This window comes from Hippoglossus hippoglossus, chromosome 16 (assembly GCF_009819705.1).
Source record: "Hippoglossus hippoglossus isolate fHipHip1 chromosome 16, fHipHip1.pri, whole genome shotgun sequence".
Taxonomy (NCBI): domain Eukaryota; kingdom Metazoa; phylum Chordata; class Actinopteri; order Pleuronectiformes; family Pleuronectidae; genus Hippoglossus; species Hippoglossus hippoglossus.
This window is the reverse complement of record NC_047166.1, coordinates 19,294,463-19,317,428: the sequence shown is the minus strand read 5'-3', so window position 1 is coordinate 19,317,428 and position 22,966 is coordinate 19,294,463. Positions and strand designations below refer to the sequence as shown.

The 22,966-nt window shown below is 42.0% G+C and overlaps 1 protein-coding gene across 1 annotated transcript in view; it reads right to left on the bottom strand.

The window, feature by feature from the left end:
* Positions 1–3,011: 3,011 nt before the first annotated feature.
* The window catches only part of snrka (SNF related kinase a), a 40,293-nt gene continuing 20,338 nt past the window's right edge, over positions 3,012–22,966 (bottom strand). The window contains exons 3-8 of the mRNA XM_034609928.1: positions 19,470–19,611; positions 10,120–10,332; positions 7,079–7,213; positions 5,339–5,537; positions 5,073–5,176; positions 3,012–4,780 (exon numbers count right to left, since the gene is read on the bottom strand). Of these exons, the coding sequence (XP_034465819.1) occupies positions 3,616–4,780; positions 5,073–5,176; positions 5,339–5,537; positions 7,079–7,213; positions 10,120–10,332; positions 19,470–19,611 (1,958 nt within the window). The 3' untranslated portion in view covers positions 3,012–3,615. The remainder of the gene's footprint in view (positions 4,781–5,072; positions 5,177–5,338; positions 5,538–7,078; positions 7,214–10,119; positions 10,333–19,469; positions 19,612–22,966) is intronic.

Here is a 22,966-nt window from a genome sequence, read left to right as displayed (position 1 = left end):
GCTGCTCTCTGTCGTCCTTTTGTGTCGGTTTAATAAACAGGGAAATGAAACATGCTCAACTGCACCTCCTGTATGTTTGCATGTGTTACTGCAGCGGTCCTGAAGCTCTACGCTGCCCGTGGATCACAGACATATCAGCTCTGAGTAAACTTCGAGTGTGAAGCTTCTGGGAAACTTGAGTGGAGCTGAATGTGCCAAGCAGCAGAGAGTGAAGCTCCTCAGTGTCGTGTAGCGTGGAAATCACCACTGACTGCGTTTCAACACCTTCACTGACCTGGATCACATCCTCCGGTCCGTGTCCTGCACCTCGCTCACTGCTCTCTGATAAATGGGGGGGTTTAACACCACACTATTTTTACATCTCAGCACCTGCGACAGCCAGGGGCCGGAGGCATTATGTTGTCCGTCTTTCCGTCGCATTCTTGGGAACCTGATATCTCAAGGAACGCCTTGAAGGAGTTTCTTCAAATTTGGCACAAACCTTCACTTGGACTCGAGGATGAACTGATTAGATTTTGGTGGTCAAAGGTCACGGTCACGTGAGCTTACGATGTTATCAATGTGATATATGAGGAATGTCCAAAAGGGAATTTCCTTCCATCTGGCACAAACATTCACTGGGACTCAAGGATGACCTGATTAGAATTTGGTTGTTAAAGGTCAACGTCACTGCGCCTCTCAAACACTCAGGAACACCTCAAGAGAAATCTTTTAAATTTGGCCCACATTAACTTGGACTCACAGATCAATTGATCAGAGTTTGTTGGTTGAAGGTAAAGATCCCAGTGTACTTACATGAAGCTGGGGAAAAATAATGTATGTAGATGGAAGGTGCACTGATTGGCACACAACCACAGTGCTGTATATTAGGTTTTGTGATTTAAAAGGGTCACTTGTGGTAACGAGCTCACACCTTGTTACCACTACAGCTCATAAGACTGGAAGGTCATTCTCAGCCAGGTTGATTCAAACCTAAGAAGAAGGAGCCAGACGAACACACGTATGAGACAGTACTCCACATTTTATTTTTGGATATTACCATAGCTATATGTAACATCTGACAAGTGACAACAGGTCAACTACAGAATTATACACTGAATATTCCTGTCAGTTCCAACTCAGACGTTTTTTTCTTTTTCTGCTTTTTGGTCCAGTTACATTCCTGTGACTGACTCCCTCTGTTCTCAGTGTCACTGAATGTCAAACATTGAAACACATGCACGTCATTCACCTGGATACAGCTGAGTAAGACGACAGTCAGAGACCCGACAGTATGAATAGAATCATGGTTTTTCTCACACGGCTTTATTTTTAGCTGAGACACCCATACAGTAGTACTAATTATCATAAGGCTAGATGACTGTACAGCTATGCACCAAAAGGCTCACTCTGCTGTTCTAGATATAGAGAAAGAGCACCATATTTACAACTCTATGTACATTTGGTTTTCAAAAACAAAGAAGGAAAAAAAAAAAGAGAAAAACAAATACTTAAAACCTTTTAAAACTTTCTTTTTCCTTTTTCCGCCCAATGGAGCCGTTGTGAGGCTGCACAGGTCTGGAATAAAACAAAAAGAAACTAATAAAAATGTTTCTGTACAGATAGCTGCAACACACAGTATAGCTTATTGCCAATGCCCTTAAAGAATCTCCCCGTTTCCCCGTTCTGTCATTTGTTCATGTCTTGGTCAGCTCCTGTAAAGCTGCGAGTCATGAGCTTCTTCTTCTTCTGCTGCTGATTTACTTCTCACAAGCTCCCGTCAACATCGAAAATCAGCAGATCACTCAAAAAAAAAAAAAAAAGGTACACGTTTTAAAAATAAACTTTACTGTATCTACATACTCACACACACACGAGTCAATACGCTGCGTCCACACGTGCACTGAGCTCTGGGAGACAGGTGAGTGCAGCTGGGACTAAAAGATGGCAGCGTACATGAAATCAAACTAATACAGAGTCAGACACGACCAATGGTCTGTATCAGCAACTACAGCAACACAACGTCCTGAATAAAAAAATAATACCTCATATTAAATATACGGACAGCAGTAACATTTCCAAACGTGGTGAGCGTGAGCCTTGTTGCTACGGTCTCAACCGCTGTCGTCTCTGCTGCCACAGAGGAGTGCACACACTTTTAAAAACCACCAGTTTAACGGCTGAGCTGTTTCCTCGATTCAGACACCGTCCAAATTTAAAGGGTTGTGACCAACACTCTGTTGGAGGTAAAAGTGAAAGAATGGAGCTAAAAATAATCAAGAGTAAAATATAAATTTTAAAAAACATAAAAACAGATTGTTTGGGTGCAATGTGGAGTCCAGACTGGGGTCAGAGGTCACTCACATTCAAACCTTCCCTCTTCCCTTCATCGCTCAAAGGAATCTAAAGCTGCTGGGGGGGGGGGGGTGTTGATAAGCACTGAGCGCTGCGACACCTACTGCTGACTACAGCACATTAGAGACACTATCAGGGAGGAAGGAAACTGCATCAAGAGACAGCAGTCGTAACAAGATGGGAACTAAGTCAAGAATGATAAACGGGATTCTGAAAGAAAAAGCCAAACTAATTTAACTAACTGATGTTACAAGAATAAGGAAAGTCACAGTTTTACTAATTTGTCTCAGGATATTTCAAGAAGATGGTTACAATTTCAAGAGGGATTTTATCAAAGCTACAGTATGTAAAAGGGTTTTATTGAAATATGCAACAAACCATATGCTAATGTGCAGAGATGCTGAGCAGCCTGGCAGCAGTTATTACTGTATCAATAAGTAGAATAATAACCAATCAGAGGAGGTCTGAGTCAGGGGTGGGACCTCGCAGCTGTCAATCATTACGTGAACACAGCTCTGGTGGACTACCTGTCTCTCACACGAGGCTGCAGCATTACAGCTGAGTGACAGTGGTGGGGGGGGGGGGACTAGATTCATCTGGTAATTAGTCAGCACTCTTAAATATATTTTCTCCATGTCAAACATCATCTTAAAATAGCAAAACCTTTTTTTTTTAAAATATTGATATTTTATTCTACAATATGACTTCATCTTGAAATATTACAAATGTTTTTTACATTATGACTTCATTCTGATATAGACGGGACTTTTCCTGCAAAAATAATTTTGTTATATTCGATTTTAGGGGATAAAACTACATGTTAATTCTAATCTGGAATTTGTTTTCTTTTTAATTTGGTTCAATACAGAACTTTAGCCAATGCCCCCCCAACTCAATCAAACCCTCCAAATTGCAAAATGTTCTAAAAGCAGCATATTGTCATAAACTATTAAAAGAATATTAGTGCCACTAGTCTGAAGAGCACCTGGAGACATAAAACAAAGATAAAATGAAAACGATACAAGTTAAAAGCGACATGAACCTCAGACACAACATGAAACCGATCAAAGTGACAGAGGAGAGGTGGAGCGGTGCAGAGCTCAGGGACAACAGCAGAAGGCAGGCGATGTGAGCTCAGCTATCTGCTACAGCCAAACACAGGACGACACGGTTAGAATGTGGAGCAGTTACTGATCTGAACAAGAGGAGGAGGTCAGAAAAGAGGAGGGGCTGAGCGGCATGTCATACAGGAGGGAGAAGGTCGGTGCTGAGCTCCGAGCCTCAGATGACCTGGCAGCAGCTGGCTGGAGCTGAGGTACAGAGCAGACCGTCCCTGGAGCCGCCGCCGCGCTGGATGTTCACAGAGATGGTCTTCTCGCACAGAGGTAGTTGAAGCACGCCATTTTTCAAAGCATTCAGATTGCTGTGAGCGTTCCTATCATGGGGCCGGGACTGCGGGCTGGGGGAGTGGTGTGGCCCTGATTTGCGGTGGTGGTGCTGGGCGGAGTGGGTGCGAGGCAGGGCGGCGGTGGTGGGCAGAGTGATAGTGTCCAGGCTCCCGTTGGAGCCGATGCACATCCTCCAGGCTGATTTCTCCTGGATTTTCACGCTCCCCCCAGAGAGACTGCAAGGGTCTATGATTAACTTCCCACCTCGACCCCCCCGGCCTGCACGGTGGTGCTGCAGCTGCGAGCTGAGGCACAGACTCATCAGCTTCAGACTCTCCACCAGCTCGGCGCTGCGGCTCGCTGTGCGGGCGGAGCGGGACAGAGAGCTCAGGGAGGGGTTAGTGGTGCTACTGTTATTACAACAACTGGAGGGGCTGTCTTGTCCTTTATTACCCCCTCCTCCTCCCCCATTCCCCCCGCCCCCACCGCCATCTCCCCCACCTCCGTTCCCACCCCCTCCAGGAGGACTCCCCCGGTCCGGACCAGAGGTGCCCCCTCCCTCTCCAGGAGGCTTCCCCTGCCCTGAACTGCTTCCTCCCCCATTTCCCCCCGAGCTGCCAGGCGGCCCCTCACTGCTGTCCCTTCTGTTCCAGCCATAACTGAAGCCAGAGTCTTTATCCAGACGTCTGCGGTGGCTCTCTGAGTCATCGTCGCTCGTCTCGGAGCTGGAACATGACGACCCCCTCCCCTGGCTCTTACGTCGCTGGTATCGCTTCTGCGTGGAACCCGGGGACGAGGAGGAGCTGGCCCCTGAGCTCAGGCTGGTGGCGTTCCCTGCCATGTTCATCTTGAGGCGGCTGAGTTTGGGCGGCAGACCCTCGTCCATGTCGAAGTCGTCGTCGGACTCCCCTTCCTCCTCAAAGATCTGGTTGAGCACCGGGGCACTCTTCCTGGAGGTGAGGCGGTTGGTGATGGAGGGAGGCTTACGGCGCAGGATCACCTGGGTCGGGAGGGGAGACGAGTCGCGGTCTTCCTCATCCTCCTCATCCTCCTCCACCCTGAATAAATCAGACATAATATGCAGCAAAATATGAACACAGAGCCCACACAATCTATGTTAGCAGCACAGACCCTCACGTTTTAAGAATTATGTACCTGTCGAAACCTAATGTGGTTCCCTATCTAGTAATTTTTACAAACTACACTTAATCAACAATTCATATTTTAACAGGGAAAATAATTTACATGAATCATTATTGAAAATAATCAATACTTTTACAACCAACCAGGTATTGTGATCATGAACTTACAAAAAATGCTTTTGCACACAAATAAATAACGAGATCAGACCTGAAGAGGCATGTTCTCTGCTTGGCTGCTGCTGAGGTGGAGGCACTCTGGGCCCGGACGGTCCCAGAGCCAAGAGAAGGGCCCGAGGCGGCAGCACAGGCTCCCTGAAGAGAGATATTGTAAAGAACAGCCAAAAACATTAAAACTGGTTACAAGAAGCTGCTAAGTGTGGGAACATCTGGCAGCAGAAACAGCTGTAACCATATACAGATGTTCGTGACAAGTATTTTCCCTTCTGGAGTCTAGTGTGATGAAGATGTCGGTACCTGTGCCGACAGTCCTGGTGAGTCCGTCACCGTCTCCTCCCGTCGGCCCAGCTCCATCAAGCCTTTGGTGCGATGTCCGTTGAGCAGGCTCTCTGTGCTGCGAGCAGGGGACTGGGGGCCTCCAGCGTGGGAGATGGAGGACGCTGCCAAGCTGTCCTCAATGTCCTGGTGCATGTCTACTCTGGTGGGCCAGGACTGCCTGCACATACAGGCAAGACAAACTCTCAGTTTCAATTGTCATAAATTTTCAGTTTAGAATTGTTAATCATCTCAAACCCTTTACTGTATTTGTCATAAAAACTCTACCGCTCCAACCACAAGATTTGTAATTATCAGTTTTCAGCTATAATAGTCATATAGCAGAGAGGGGAGGGAGACAACACACACAACTGCAGAATTTGTGAAGCCAGTCAGTCAGCGGCACAAGGGAGAGACAGGTGAGAATGTCGGGTGTAAAAGCTGAATATCCTCATACTTGAGCTAATGTTGGAGATAATGTCATCCTGTGTGTTTGTGCCACAGCTGAAACCCAGCAGCTGATAGACTTGACAGTGTCAGCTCATAGAAGCTGCTCAATGTCACCGCAGTCATTAGTAATTATGTAACTATATGTACATCATATTCCAGACTGTGACTGTGCAGTCCAATCAAAGCTTTGTATGAACTGTGTGTATGACCACTGATATGACAGTAAATGCAAAGTCCAGGGTAATGATTGTCAGCTCAGATTATAGTTCACCTGTACTGAAAAAACAAGGACTTCAACTAGTCTCCAGCACTAGGCTCTTTATAGGAGATTTGAGAGGTGTCTGCTCTGCTGCATGTTCAGTCACTGTATGAACCACAGACGGTAAATGGTATGAACACACAAACACTCACATGGGTAAGAACCTGGACAGGCACAAGCATGTTGTTCACAACAGGTAAAACCTCTGCTCTGTCACCTCACACCTTCCACCATCACTTATTTTCAGTGTCAAAGCCTCTTTGCTGTCATGACTCATGACCCAATGATAAAGATTGTTTGATTGCTTGTATTAAAATATAGTAAAATGAAGGAAAGTTTACTTAAAAAGTAAATAAACACTTAATGTCAAAAGAGAGAGCAGACCAGGGCTACAACACATTACCATGATAAAGTCTACCGTTAATCTTTTTGTTAAATTGACTCAGATCTCAGAATGTGTGAAAATAAATTGCATCACAATTTCTAACAGCATGAGTCTCATTTTGTCTGAGCCACAGTTTAAAACCCCAAAGCATTCAGATATAAACCAGCAAAGTAATAGCCAGTAAATCTTTAATATTGCTCGGAAGATGAGAAACGATTCATCTATCAAAGTAGTTGCAGATTCATTTTCTGTCAGTGGACTAATCCATTAACAGACGATGTGTTTTCAGGTTTCAGGACATAAAACACTAACTGGTCTATCTGACCTGCAGAAGCAAAGATAAGGTTCTACTGTCACAGTTGAGACACAGTTGGTGAAACAAGACACTAATTCTAACTATGCAGTATAAACTTCTCATTGAGGTTTAGATTTTGAGAATGTGTGCAGGTCAATTGATCGATGGATATAAGTGTAAAATTGGAGCACCCCTAGGCACTGTTCTTGGCCCCCTCTGCTTTCCTCTTTTGACATTTCACATCTTGGCCAAATCATACTAAGTCATGGAATTCAATTCTGCTGCAATGCATTTTGTTGTTGATCCGACTGAGTTTTTCCAACTTGCGTTTACCTGAATTGAGCCTTGATGTTGCTAGGGCTGGATGAGCGGGTCTGGACCTCCTTCTCCTGCTTCTCCCTTAGGATCCTCTCTGCTAGCAGGTAGTACGTGGCTGTGATGTGATTGTATTTGTTGGTCTCCAGGGCTCTGAAACAATCATAATCTTATCACAAACATGTACAAATGGAGAGCACATTATACAAAACCAAGAAAACAAGACTGTCTGTGGTTTATGATGCCAATAGGTGAATGTCACAATAATTCATATCTATGTGGAAGTGTGAGGTTGAATTTGTTCTACATTTTTCAACATGTCTAAGGATGCGACTAACAATTAAAATAATCTAAAAATACACCTACTGGAATTTCACACAGACCAAGGCGATGATTGTCCACTCATGATTGAATGATCCACGTTATAATAACAGGTATGAATAGGGCCAAAGTACAAGACCCTGACTCATTTTTACGGCAGACGTTAATGCCAGTGTATCATGTTTAATGATGTGATTAACTTATACAGTGAATGAGAACTGAGAAAATGCCATTACATGATTTAGGCCAGATCACATGGAATCTGATATTTTTCAAATCAGATTTTGGCCACTTTCATATGTGTTTCAGATAAAGATCAGATTTTTTTTAAATGGGACCTCAGTCTGAACGGCCATGTGACCTGTGTCCGATTTTAAATGCGATTTTTGCGTCAATCTAGATCGACATTCCTGATAATTTTTCGCAGGGGCTGGCGGGAGTCACCCGACGAAAACATGGAAGACAGCGGGAAGTACCTCATAAGAACTTAGGGTGACACGTCTGTACAAGCAAAATTTAAGGGGTTGTATCGTAACCGATCTGTGTTTGAAAGCATATCAAAACAAAAATGAAACCGAAAACTGAAAAATCTGTGGCCTCAGGCTCCACGTTTATTACCGACTTCTTCTCTATGTTTACCGTACTTCCGTTTACTTCCTTGCAAGTATAATGAGATACAATACACCAATGTATCAATAGTTTGTACTGCATGTGTGTGTGTTTCTCTCGTTGAACCAAAGGTAGCTTTGTAGTGAAAGATAAAAGTGAACAAGTGTGAACCTGAAATCATGACTCTGAAATCAACAGATGTTCTCTCTTTGATTCTTTTGAAGTTTTCCAATGCAGCTCTCTCGCTTTCTCAGCGTGTAGAAGCACAACAGGCTTATCTTATAGCTGCAGGGGGATACAGTCAAAGTATCGAACTGAAAATGCTGTCGGCATGCTGCAGGCGTTCTGCTGGTGTTGTTCTGCGTTACATGGCTCCTCAAACATAAGCACAGCAAAGTGAGATAGAAAACGGTTGACAGTTTTGAGCCTAGTTTTCACAGATTAATCTGTATTGGTGGTATTTACAGCTGAATTACAAGATAATCCATGGATTTGTTTTGATACTTTACTCTGTTCTCTTATATGACATATTTGTGTTCAGCAGCAACGCCAATGCTGTTGATTAATTGGATACTGATGACACTTTTTCAATAAATACAGATATTAAAGGAAAGAAGAAGTGTTCCTCAAATCAGATTCCTCAACACCTCCAAGGTACCTCTGCATTGTTTTTAAAAGTACTGGAACTATATTGGAGTGATGAAATTAGGGGTGGATGATCCGGATCAATCTTGCAGATGTCAATCAACATAAGAGATTAAAACACACAGATTTTAAGATGTTTACACTTGGTCTAAACTTATAATGTGGATCCACAAACCAACAATTGTGTACCGGATGGCGATTGTGTGATTGGGCAAATTATATCATGCGTCTCCATCATAGAGCTCTAATGCGGCCATTTTTGTGGCAGTGGTTTGTTTCTTCACAGTCAGATATTTATTTAAACAAAAGTATCTGTAAACTTTGTTGGGCGACCATTGGAATTCCAGAGGTTATACAACACATTTATGTAACCATATAAAAGAGAGCCCATGCTGATAGTGTTTCATCATGTCAGAACAACTCTACTCATCTGCATCTCATTAGGTTCTGAAAAACGCGATGTATTAGAACAGTCAAAAAATGTGATTAATGAGCAAATAAAGAAAAGAGGGGGCTGGGACAGTCACATTCTATCTAGCTAAAAATATGGTGTTGTTCAAAGCTATGAACATCATGGTATTTAAGACACAGATGCAGACTTAAGATGCACGGTAATATCTGGCAGTGACTTTTCATCAAGAGACAGATTACATAGGGTGGCTGTGAATTAAAAGGGATCATAAATTCTATATTTACACAGATGGGGGGATTTTGGTTGTGAAAGAGACCAGTCCCAGCCAGAAGAGAAATGTCTCATCATAGGAAGTGATGACTAGTGGACCCAAGTCATGCCTGAAAAATTCTGCCACAAGGATGTATGACTCATTTATTTTCGATCATTTTTTAACTATACCAGTACTTATGGAAAAAAAAAAAAGGTGCACAGCAACCACCTTGTGTTAAAAAATGATATAGAAGCCATGTGAGATATCTACAATGTGATTTTTAATAAGCTGGAAATAGTATATACTGCTGCAAAATTTGGGGAAGAATTAACTGTGTCAAAAACTGGATATCACCCAACCCCAGTCAGTACTGAGTCAGGTTAGGGTATCGCCAACTTAATTCTTCTACTGGCTCAGACTCCATAGATGACGCTTACTTTTAATCCACAGTTGGCAGCAATGACACGGACGAGGGTAAAGCTAGCGTGTCTCTTTTCCATTGACCCAACACCACAGTGGCTCTGAGACACACTAAAAGATGTCCCAAAGGTATGTTGAACATTGACAACTTAAAAGCTCTACACCCAAACATAGAGCACAGCCCACTCATCTCGTTTGTTCCTTCTGAAAGTAGTTAGCAGTTCTTTAGGCCGTGCATATGTAATTTTCAGGAAAAGCTGGGTAACAGCATCCTACATGTTAGCAATGTCACCAACAATGTCACCAACCAAGGGATGCTCATGTGATATCTGAGGCATAGGTGAGTAAACATTTCACAACAATGTCACTGTATAGTGAGAGGAAGTGAGGCCAACTTACTCGACTATGGCTTCTCGATCAGCGATGTCTCCCAGCACCATGCGCTGGATGATGCTGTTGTGTTCCTCCTCAGACAGGCTCTTGTGGGAGACCAGGGGAGTGTTGTATTTGGTCGCTGGCGATGGGTCAACCCCCTGCAGCCAGGTGTGGGTCTCAATTTCATCCAGGGATGCTCGCCCTTTGGGGTCCCTCTGAAGCATACGGTCTATAAGACTGGAGCCATGAGGAGAAGAGAGGGTGGAGGGACAGGGAGGGGCAGGAAGGAAGGAGCAGAGAGAAAGAGACAGAGCACATATTTTAACTGACCCGAATTTTAAAGTCACAGAAATCCTGTAAAAAAAAAATCAGCCAATATCAGATTTATTGACAAGTGATCAAGGCACGTTATCTCCATCTTACCAACCGGACATTTTGTTCTGGTTATAGCTGGTTTAACTGATATTTGTCCTGCTTTCAAATGTAAGTTAGCCAAATCCAGATGTTGAGTTCAACGTGAGGACAGAATAGATGAGTTACTTCAGAACAAACAGGTGCTGCTGGGTGTTGAAGGCCACATCTGCATGCTGGTAAAGTGCTGGTTAACTGCCCCCTTTAGGGCTAAAGATCTTCACGCGCTCCACAACCTGCTCCACAACCTGCTCCATCAGCCTCAGCTAAGAGACCCATCAGGACCATATAGTTTCTACTTAACTCTTTCATTTAAATCATCATCTAAATGATGTTGCTGTTACATTTTGTATTGATGCCTTTTTATGTGAAGTATTTTGAGAACTGCCTTGTTGAAAGTTGCTGTATCAGTTAACACCCATCAGATCTGATTTGTTTAGCTTTGTTTTCATTCATATCTGGAAGAGAAACAAATGATTAGCAGCTCGGTAGATGGCATAAGTCCAGAGTATATTTTTGGATTGTTAATGCACCACATGCTGCTCCGAAAATTATGATTTAACTCTGAAGGATTCAGACCACAAGCTTTGTTCCTGCTGCTGGTAGAACACATGCACAAAGAGGATTAATCAGCCAGTTCAAAACCACAAGAATTTCAATCAATTATATATTTCTGTGGGGGCGATTGTTCAAGTATTTGGATTTCACATATTTTATTATGCTGTGCAATTGTAAAATTACAAGAAGCTTTAGAATTGATCATCTTTAGCTCTCTTTTCTTTAGTCATTAGCAATCTAAAGAGAATTTGCGCAATTAGCTTTTGCAATGCAGAAGGGAGAGAATATATAGTGCCTTTACCTACAGAGACATCACTTCCATACCACTTTCCTCCCTTTTAGATTTCCTTCATGCTGGTTGAAGTGTGCCTAACCAGCGTTTCAGAATATCATAGTTTCTGCAAGTCCAGCATCAGATGATATTCAATGACAGAGCATTTAAGTATACTCCTCTGCACCTGTGCCAAAGTACATCATCAATCTTAGTAAATATCCTACTTGAAATGTAGAGTGAAAAGTGATTTGCAAAAGGCTTTTAAATGTGCCCTGAGTCCAACTTGAGCTGTTTTCAGACATTACCTCCTGGTAAAATCCCAAGAATTGGCTAAAGACTTCACCCGCAGTTTGCCTTTGACATATGCCCAACACAGCAGGAGGTTCTCTGCACAGAAGCGTTCACAACAGCAACAAATCCTCCGCATTATTCAGACTAGATGTGGAGCAGCCAGGTGCAGCAGACAGAGGCAGGAAGTGACGTATGAACTCTGCTGCGGAGATCACGTGATTTTCTTTACAACACAGACACCGGTGTCGGTCCTTATCATCACAAACTCTCTTGACATTTTTGTCTGTGTCTTCTACGTGTATGATGCAGTTTTTTCACCAAGAGATATTTGTATATTATTTTTGTTTTTGAAAGCAGCTTTGGTGTAGCCAATGTTTCAGATATCTGGAGATCCAGTGCATGTTGTGAAACTATAGCTGGTCAGGTGGCAGCTTAAATTCCACACGAATGACACTGTTAAAAGCTGACATTACAGTTTAATAGGATTGGGAGGGATATGGAATCAGTATACTGAAACTAATACAGGGGAAAAAAACGTAATCTGTACAATAAACAAATATGAGGTTATAGAGCTGCAGATAATAGACTGACCAAAAAACAATGTGTCAAAAAAACATTGATGACGCAACTACACAACTATCAGACTAATAGTACTAATATGAATCTGGCCTGGCAATGCTTTGTTAAACCCTTGTTCTGTAAGTTCTGTTTCCATGGAGGCAAATGACCCACAACCCTGCAGGCTGACTTGGACCACAAATAGAGTAGTGTGAGTTTAGGGTGACTGGGTTATGAAACAAAGCTAGCAGAGCATCTTTACTTTAGGCACGGGGGTTATTATGACATCTTCACACATAGACCCACCCACATATTCACACATAGAAACAAAAGCTGAGAAAACTGTGCAACCAGCATCTAATTTTGGCTCCACTGAATTAAATCGTTCCGACTCTATCAAATCCCCAATGTATTTGTGGTAAAGTGTGACCAGACTGTGGGATGGAGGCTCCAGGCTAACAGGCCGGGCAGAGCACTGCTCCGCTATCTGTCAGTCACACTGGGGATTAGTGAGAGCCAGCCACGCTCCCTGAGGCCAACAACCAGCAGCAGCAGGAGCAGCAGGGGCAGAAGGAGCAGCAGGAGAAGGCCTGATGATCTGCACACTGACACCAAACACTACAGTTGCTTCAATAACTAATTACATTTAACAAACCCTTAATCCTAGGACATAAAACTTAATGTGTATAAATAAGAGTAATGCACACGGCATTACAATAGATAATACATTCAGCTTGATCATTTTTAAATAAAAATGAACAAAAAAAGAATTTTAATTTATACTGATGAATTCATTGTTATTTCCCTTACTACCCTGTATTCATCAACAAGACCTTATCAATGACAGTATATAGACAGGAGAAGAGGAGACCTCGTGCCCACTGTGTTGCCATGAATCCAGGAAGATGCTCTTCAAGATAAAGAATGTATTGCTGTCGACAGCCTTGTTTTATACTTCTGTGTAGGACCAGGGCAAAGGCTATTTATACTTGTATTGGTTCATCAGTGTCATTCTGCAATTACACTGCCAAAATGTCATTGGAGGAGATTGTAGGACAGAGGGAGGGTGAGTTCCATCTGCTTGTCCAACCATTTACATATGCAGAAGTGACTCGTTACCAAATGGAACAATCACAGTTGTTGTTTGCGTCAGTGTAACATGCAGTTACATTTCTTGAGGGGGGTGCATGTCAGGCTACAATGTAAGCTATGGTGCAGGGTTTAGCCTAAGCTATGTGGCTGTGCTGTACCTGCGGCACTAATTCAATGCATTGTATGTACAAATGCACAAGTTTAGAAATATCACTATCTTATCAAAGAAGCAAACTGTTGCTGTGACGGCATCTTTGCTCGTGGTGGAGTGTTAACACTGCTCAGAGGGATAACCTTCACTGCAGTGAAGAGTTATGTCATACAAGATTTGGAAGAAAATGGGAGTTTATGGCATAGAGCAATCAATCAAACCATGATTGATTGCTGTATATGTAACATGTTAATAGACAAACTACTAAACTGTACAAACAATGGGTTCCACCTCCCGTGCACCTTAGTTGTTAGTGAGACTGACAATATGTGCTCGGTAGACTACAGACTGAATCTGAAGTGCCGATAACAGAGTGCAGTTTATATTTACTGTGAGACGTAAAAGTAAAGTTATCATGTCTCTGTTGTTATGTTCTCATGTGGCTCTGCACTTGTATTTGGTAATAAAATAATAAATAAGTAATAAATGTGAAATGACTGCAGAGCAAGATGTGTGTGAATTATTACATCCAGTGTTGATTCTGTATTGATTTCTCCTATAAAGGGCAATGAGCGATAAGCATGTCTGTAAACTGCAAAACAAACTCACTACAGCACCAAGTATAACGCCAGTCTAATGACCACTCAAAGCACTTCACACTATGAGTCACATTTACATTCATACATTCTTCTATATTACACATCCCAGTCACACTCTGTTAGCACTGATATTCAGAGTCTTGTCCACAGACACGTCTGGACTGGAGGAGCCGAGATCAAATCACTGACCTACTGATTAGTGGACGACCCGCTCTACCTCCTGTTCAAACACAAATTCTGGGATGTACAACATGTGAGCTCCATGATGACAGTTACACATTCATTCACAACAATCACTCACTTGTTTTTTTCCCCGACATTTACCTTCTAAGAACTGTATGACTGACACTGACAGTCCCGAACCTAAAAGGAGTACACTTGGAGAATGTGCAGACGTAAGCTGCTTTCAGACATGTACTGAACTCAGGAGGATCTCGAGACTGTCTCCAGAGGGGCTGCATGTGAGAACGCAAACACTGTGTGTGGGTGTGTTGATGACGTTTGTAACACCCAACATACCCCCCCCCCAAAGAAAGGAAAAAGAAAACAAATATTTAATAAAAAAAGTGGTGCCATAAAGACATTAGACACCAACAAAGATGTCAGGAGAGCTTTTGGTGATAAGAGCCGACGCCGGTGTCGATGTGCTGTCAACAAAAACAAGTGATCTCCGCAGCAGAGTTATACACTGCTGCCTCTGCCTGCTGACCCACCCCTCACCTGAACGCTCTGGAGTGTGAGGACATCCTCCAGAGTTCATGTCTGAAAACGGCTATAACAACACACTAAATCTTACAAGCAACAGATATCCCACCAGTGATGCAGAGCAAGCAAAACGCATGCCCTCTTGAACTCTTGAGGTATTCTAAACAAAGCTTGACTTCCCAACAAATGGTTGTCATGTCTTATTCCTCTCTTTCCCTTAGGACCTACACAAAGAGACTGTGCATAAGAAGAAATCACACAAGGCTGTCTGCTCTTATTTTCTCCCTCTCCAGGTTACACACACTCACACTGATGGATTATAGTACAGAAGAGAATTAGGGTCAGGCATGAGATAGAAATTGAGAGGAGAAAGATTAGTTTCTAGAATAAAGTGGAATTGTTGAGAATAAAGCCAAACTAAAAATGAGGAAGAATTTTATTTTTGCATTTCAAGAATAAAGTTCAAATGTCGAGCAACTGACAGCTATGCAAGCTGCTGCTTTTGCCTTTTTCCAAGCTTTTTTGTGGTTTCTCCTTCGGAAGAGAGTTTGTGGGACAATCACTTCAAAGACGGTTGGTGGGGGTGAGTGAGGGTGTAAAACAAACATATTAGTCCAAGTAATCCTTGATTTTCATTTCCACAATGACAAAAACAAACAAAACTTAGTGGGAGGGTGTAGGATTTCCGAAAGGAGCTGGTGAATAATGTATTAATTGAGATGTGCAAATGCATTTTGGTGAATCAACAGGGAACACACGCACACACAAACTCACACAGGCAAGTTAATTAATGAAAACACGGAGAGAAAACTGTGGAAGACTGTGTTGATCCAGTGGCATGACACACAAAGCAGACTACAAATAGCATCAAAAACAAACCCAGGTGGAAACTCAAAGCAAACCCAGTTTTAAACTGAGCTCATAGAACAAAGAACAGAATTCATAACTGCTGGAAAATATCAAAGGAAAAGAGACACCAGAAACCTGCCCTTCTCCCCTCATCACTTACAAGACTCTTAATGTCTCCCTCTGTCCACAGGTTCTTCAAAAAATACATACTTAGCTAATTAGCACAATAGCTCACATCAGCCTGACGCAGCAGTTCACTGGCTTTGAGAATACTTTGGAGGAGACATTTGTTTGAAGCTGATGAAAAAGATGTTAACTCTCAATAATGCAGGTTGCAGTCTCCATCTTCTCTATTGTAAATCAAGAGTAAATCATAAGTGATGCAAGGAAAGTAGTTTGTACACATCTAACTGAGGCGAGACAAATGATAAGAAGAGCTGCTTCATACTACAATGATGTGAACATTTTGCATCGACAGCTAGAAAGCTGGTGGTTTTTCCTGCTTTCTCCAATAACTGATGAGACAGAGAAGAGAAACGGCATCTGAAAACCATTACAGGTTTGATCTTGTTCAACATCAAAATAAGTTTCACTTTTGTCTTTCCATTCTCTGACTCATGCTTGTGGTTTCCCTCAGAGGAACACACCATAGCTCTGAGTTTATGACTATTCTCCACGTTGTCTGTCCACTTCACAGTCACCAAACATCAGGCAGCGTTCAAGCGCTGTTTTCCCAGTAAACTCCAAGTCATACTGAGAGTAAATGCTGCGGAAACAATATGTTCCTAGAGCAGCCACAATGTTTACACTATTCTCTTTTATTAATCGTGATATGAGCATTAAAACAAAGCCATTTCTTTTCTGTTGTGTCAGTGGCTCTACACTGAGCTACATTTCTTGATGGAATTGCAATAATGACGGGCAAAGGCCAATTCATCCTAGTTTTCACAATGACATTTGACAAATGGTGGACCAGCGATGTGAATGAGCATTCAGTGAATGATTGACCCATCAGTTTGTGGGTTTATTAAAGCTTTGATGCAGCACATCATCAAAGTCTAAAATGAACTGCTAAGTTTATCTGCCAATAACTAGTAAAATACAATAACTTAAATTTCATTAACCTCACATACAAGGTCTTTCTCAGACCGGCGCTCTGACTTCTGAGTTCACAGTTTGACTGCAGGACTGGGGTCATGGTCTGGGATGCCTGCGGATGAGATGTCCCAGTCCGATAATGTGTCCTCACTCAGCTTTGACCTCCAGCCTGAATCAAGTCAATTACAGAATTTCCAGACAGGTGCTGCCATGCATACGACCAACAGCGTCTGGAAATTTAAAATCATGACATGGCTGGATAATTCGCCAGGGACTGACACTGAAAATATAAGCCTGCGACGCAGCATGCAACAAATAGCTCCACTGCTCAGAAGTCGGAGCACATCAGATTGCTCCCAGCTGCTTCAGCTTAGCACTTCAATCTAGTCAGATCTCTCCTTCCACTCAGAGAAGATGAGTGTTTATTTCCTGTGTCTGAAAATACCATGATGCCATTGCTCATGCCCATGAAACCCACTCATTCCCATTCTGTCAATTCAAGAACATATGGACATTAGAATGAAAAAACATTGAAAAGTTTTTACCTCTTACAGTTTGTCTATGTAAACAACAAGGTGTGTCTGTAACAATCAATTCTGCAATAAGTCGTCTGATGGTGCTATTTAACACCACAAAATAAGTGTTGTTATTAGCAGAAAGTATGAAGTAAACAAGGACATGTACCCAGAGTAATCAGCAGTGCCTCATTAACCTGTAATAAAATGTGAACCAAAAATTGGGTCAAGTTTAAAGTATTAGAAATATTCTCTTGGTCACAGCGAAGCATCTTTTCTCTCTTCAAAAGTTCACCCAGTGTATCTGGAGATAAATAATTTACACAAACTTAAGATTGTGATCTACTAATACAAATTGTTTATTATGCAACTGATAATTTTGCCGTCCTGCCAAACTCATCTTGAATGTGGAGCATGTGCTGTGTGCAGTTGGATTGTGCTGTTCAGCAGCTGGGCTGCTCAGACTGTGTGAAGGGCTTTACTCTGTTCCAGCTATTGGAGCAAATTGGTCTGCAGGGGCTGGAATAAATCAGAGGGTCTACTGCTGTGTTCCAGTGCTCTCCACTTTACCATGCAGACCACTAATCCAGAAGCTCGTGGAGAAAGAATTTTTGAGTGGTTCATATTAAACTGTAAATATTAGGTAGAATTCTGTCTTTAACATTGCCATACATCCATGCAAGATATCACACAGCAAAGGCCCATGCGCTCTGCTATAAGTCATTTGTTTCTTTATCGCATGTATTGACACTACTAATTATTCAGTTATGACAATTGATGGGGGGGGGGGGGGGGGGGGCCTGGCTGTGGCTCAGGCGGTAAAGTGGGTCGTCCACTAACCAGAAGGTCAGTGTTTTGATCCCATGCTCCACTGGTCTGCAGGCCAAAGTAACACTGAATCTTAAATTACCCTGACGATGTACCATCTGTGTTTAGGTGCGTGTGTTAGATAAGCACTTACAGATGTTTGGAAACTTTGTAACACGATTATAGTGACGAAATTTATCTGTATTATCACTGTTGTTAAAATGTGTTGAAAATGTTCCAGAACCTGAGGTAATTTCACAAAGTTTACATTTAAATAATATAATCATTATCAACAAAAATGATGGTGATATTTCAATTATGAGTGGAGGAGAGAAGGTTGACAATTCACGCAAGTAATTTGGCGATAGTGGATAATAGCAGATGTTAGCTTCGGCCCAAGCAATAGCAGCTCTCCTACTGTAACAGCTCCCTCCTCTCTGTCACTCCCCATATTTTTACAAAACAAAACAAAAAAATGCACGTTGCTTGCTGCTGCTGTGTCTTGGAAACTTCCAAACTTTGGTTGATGCTTGACAGTACCAATCAAAATGTCTCAGTAATTAAAGATAAAATAAATAAAAAAACTATCCCTCTAAATTTGACCATGGTATACCATGAAATCAGTTACTGTTTCAATCCTCGAAGCACAATGCATTAACCCTTACTGCTAGGTGAAAAATAACTATCATAATGATTGTATTAAAGACATCTGTACTACGATCTGGTATCTAGAGCAAGCTAACTGCAGTATAGTTTACAGGTCGATGCCCTGATGACAGACTGCAGGACACCTTAGATTAATGCGATTGGTTGTTCTCCACACCACATCCACAATGTCGACTGTAAGCCAGACACAGACAAAGAAAACTGGGATTTACCCAATACACACAGGGATATGGTGGTAAGTAGGGCAAAATAGGAATAAATACAGCCCAGGCAGCCAACAAATAAAAAAGAGAAAGGTTTGGTGCAAGGCTTACTGTTACCCATTAAGACTATGAAAATAACAGTGTAGATAAGACCCGATCGATATTCCTGATAACCCTCAAGGCTCAGTCAAAAGCTGTTTTCAGACATGATTGCTTTTCACACATGAACAACACAGCAGGAGGTTCTCAACAGCAACAAATTCATGCGAGAGGTGGAGCAGCCGGGTGCAGCAGGCAGAGGCAGGAAGTGACGTATGAACTCTGCTGCGGATATCACGTGATTTTCTTTACAACACACAGCCCACGGTGTCAGCTCCTATCACCACAAACTCTCTGGAAATCTTCGTTGGTGTCTTCTACGTGTGTGACTCCACTTTTTCACCATATTCGTTTTCTTTTCTATTTTTAAATTTTTCGCTCGCAGTAAATCCAGCAGGGGATCCGGCTGACCCTCTACGGATTTAGGTTTTAATGGATTAAACAATGACCACAAACTGAACTTTATCAGATTTATTTCTCATAAGTTCGATTACTCACTCTTTGCAGGCGTTGGAGACGTGAGCTGGTACAGTGTATTTACAGTCCATGATCATGGTGAGGGTCTCACTGTCGTTAGCTTCCTGGAAGGGCGGCTGGCCACATACCAACATGAACAGGATCACACCCAGACTCCAGATATCTGAGGAAACAGGGACACACAAAGAAACACAATCTTAAGTCATGTGTATTGTGTTTCAATCACAGCAGCAATCATGGTCGAATCATATACAATTATTACAAAAACAGTATTCAGTCAGAGCAATCACACACTGTCCTTGGTCCATAGACGGGCTGTTTTGAGGATGTAATTGTATTCATTTTTCGAAAATAGATTCCTCAGTTAATTCTACACAATATGAAACCCTGTCATCTTGAACCCCATTATCACATAAATGAAAAAATATCTATAAATGAAGACACAATTACTTGCGGCTGATAAATTGGGTCAGACTCTTCTCAAAATATTTATATTTTGTGTGATTACTGTATTGGCATATAATTATTTTGCTCTTTATGATTACATGTGCAGTGAACGTTAAACTGGATGTTATCAGTGAGACCAGGCTGTTGAGGTATATAGAGCTGTAGTAGTAGGGCTGTGCTCCGCCTTGAGGAGTGGTTACACTATGACTGGGCATTACAGTGGCAATGCTGTGGATGCTTGTGATTCATGGAAATCTATCTTCCAAATGTGATTTTGCAGGTGTTGTGGTTGTTCAAGGTGATATAAGAAGCATTCAGTTGCAAAGTGAGATGATAAGACTGTTAAATTGTTTGCATAATATGATGGGAAATAAAGCAACAACGGCAGATGTAGCAATCACATTCATTGTGACATTATACAGTAATGAAATCTCACTCTGACCCCACCGTCTGACTTCTTCAAACAAAAGCCATCAGCATTTTGATGTGCTCAAACTTCAATAAAACAGCCATTGTGAAATATTGAACCTGCATGTAAAACACACATCTATAACTATAAATACAGATTCAGAAAACAACCTTTGGTTACAAATTATATAATCTTGTCGAATATGAACTCTAAAGCCCATTGGCAGTTCATCCATCTGTACAGCCATCATCACTAATTGGCGTCACTTCAGACAGTGCTGGGGTAGGAAGGACGTCTCATTTTGTGTTTTTTCAAAAATCTCTTTAGAAGAAAGTGTGGGACTGTAATGGTGGAAAAGACGCCACAGTATTGAAACGAGGAGACAATTAAAAGGAAGGGGATGTAGTCAGAGGGCCTGGTAAACAACGTAGAGAGAGGGAAGTTTGGGGGGAATGTTCTGTAGCAAATCAAGGTCACTTCTTTCCTCCCCCATCTTCTTTATCTCATCTGATTATAACCAGCAGGTGGACAGTACAGGAGTGACTGTCTGTATATATATATAATGTGCCTATTTCATTAAAACCCAAAACAAGTTCTCATACACAGTGCTATCATACAAATGTGTGTGTGTTAACATTACAATGAATGTCAAGTCAATTCATCTGTGTGTATCTGCTGTTGCTGGGAGCACAGAGAGAAAATAAACCATCAGTGTGCAGAAGCACTGGCCCGTACAACCAAAAACATGCACACGCACACACCTCGCTCCAGCAGCGAGAACAGTGGAAACACAACTAACAGCAGGGGGGGATGAACAGCCACCAGCGTGCAGAGAGGACAGTAAACACCTTCCTGTCCTTCTTATAGTATGCAGTGTCCGTAACTCCCTCTCTTACAGACACGAGTATTACATCTGAACAAACAGTACAATTATATCTCCTCATAAACATTTGTTAATTCATTTGTGCATCATCATCCTCTGTCTCCTGTCTGCAGAGAAGCAGAGCCAACTCACTTAGACTGGAGGGGGAAAAAACGACATTACAGCAGCTCCTATTGGCAGCGCTGAAGTAATTACCATGATGAGGATTTTTAAGTAACTTTCTAATTAAGCTAAAATGCTCAGATGCCCTCAATACTCAATGGGTTTGCAGAATTGAGTCCTAATGAAGTACAAGAAAAAATGCCAGATACTAAAAAAAAAAAATCCAACTCTGTAAAACTACATTTCTTTCTTTCAGAGACAGGATATAAAACATTTCATATTGATTCTTAAATGCATTCAGCTCGAGGCTCAGCTTTGAGTTAGTCATCTCTCAGCAGGGAAGCATTCTACATTAGACAAGCCCCGTCTTTAGACCCAACTTCGCTGGGTTTGTGTAGGTATTGCAGGACTTAGCCAAAGGCTAAACACTACATAATTAAACTAACTGTGTTTAGAAAGGGAACAAGATAAGCTGGACTTTATCTTGTTATGGTTATAAAAATAAGAGCACTTATTTAGGGAGAGAGCTTAGCGGTTTGAAGTGAATAGAATTTTTTGGATTGGATTTTAATACTCTGTCAAGTAACACCTATCTGTTAACATATCCTTGACTCCTCTCCAGCTCTGATACACATATTCCCACAAATGAGCTCTGGTTCAAAGCAGTTCATTCAGGATTCTTAGAACAAGTCTTTGTTTCCAACAGTTTAGAGCTGAACCAATGTAATCAAGGGTGTGTCATTAACAGAAGATATTGCATAATGCACATCAAAAGTCAACAGTAGTAGCAAGAGAGTTGGTTGTATTAATGACCTGTGTTTGTAGTCTATTTATCAGCAGACCAATACACACTTTTTTTTTCAAACAATTGCCTTCTTCATCGTCTCTCTCCTACTAATAGAATATGAAGCACTCAATGATGAAAAAAACGTATTGGGTTCAAAAACCAATTTATTTTTTGTCGAAGAGCTTGAAATGATTCAGAATCATGTGCACCAACTGCAGTGTGGTGAGTGCCTCTCTCCTCCGGTCTGTCACAGCCAGCAGGGTCATCAGCCCACAGGGTACAGGAGATGAGTGTCCCTGAGGCATATTTTAAACCAATTCCATTTAACCATGAGGTAGTAAAAAAAAAAAAGACCATGTAAACACTGGCACCAGCATATGGGGGTATTTGCACCTGCCAGTGCTCCACAGCTGAAGTCTGCTTCATACGAGCACAGTAACCACAAGCAAAACCTAGGCTGGATCAGTTTATCCTCTGAGCAGCAACACCTCACATTTATTCTCAGTGTAGGCAAAAGAACTAGTTTCTAGTTTCTTCTGTTGTTAAGCTCCAGCTTAACAACAGAAGAAACTGATTTGTCTAAATGAAAAATGCATTAGTACAGTCATTGTGTATCTATTGTATGCGCAAGATGATACGACAACAACATCCCAAAACAGGGAAAAAAAACAGTTGCTCTCTGTGATTAACACTGCCACATGTATATTGTAGACAACATACACAGCTCTCCTCCAGCCTGTGCTGATGTCTCCTCTCCTGCTGAAATAATAACAGACATGGATGCAGACAAAGGCTCACCACGACATCAGTGTAGCAGCTCACTGTATGAGCTGTACGTGATAACAAACCCAGAATCAGGTAATGCGTTCTTTACAGAGGCAGTGTGTGTG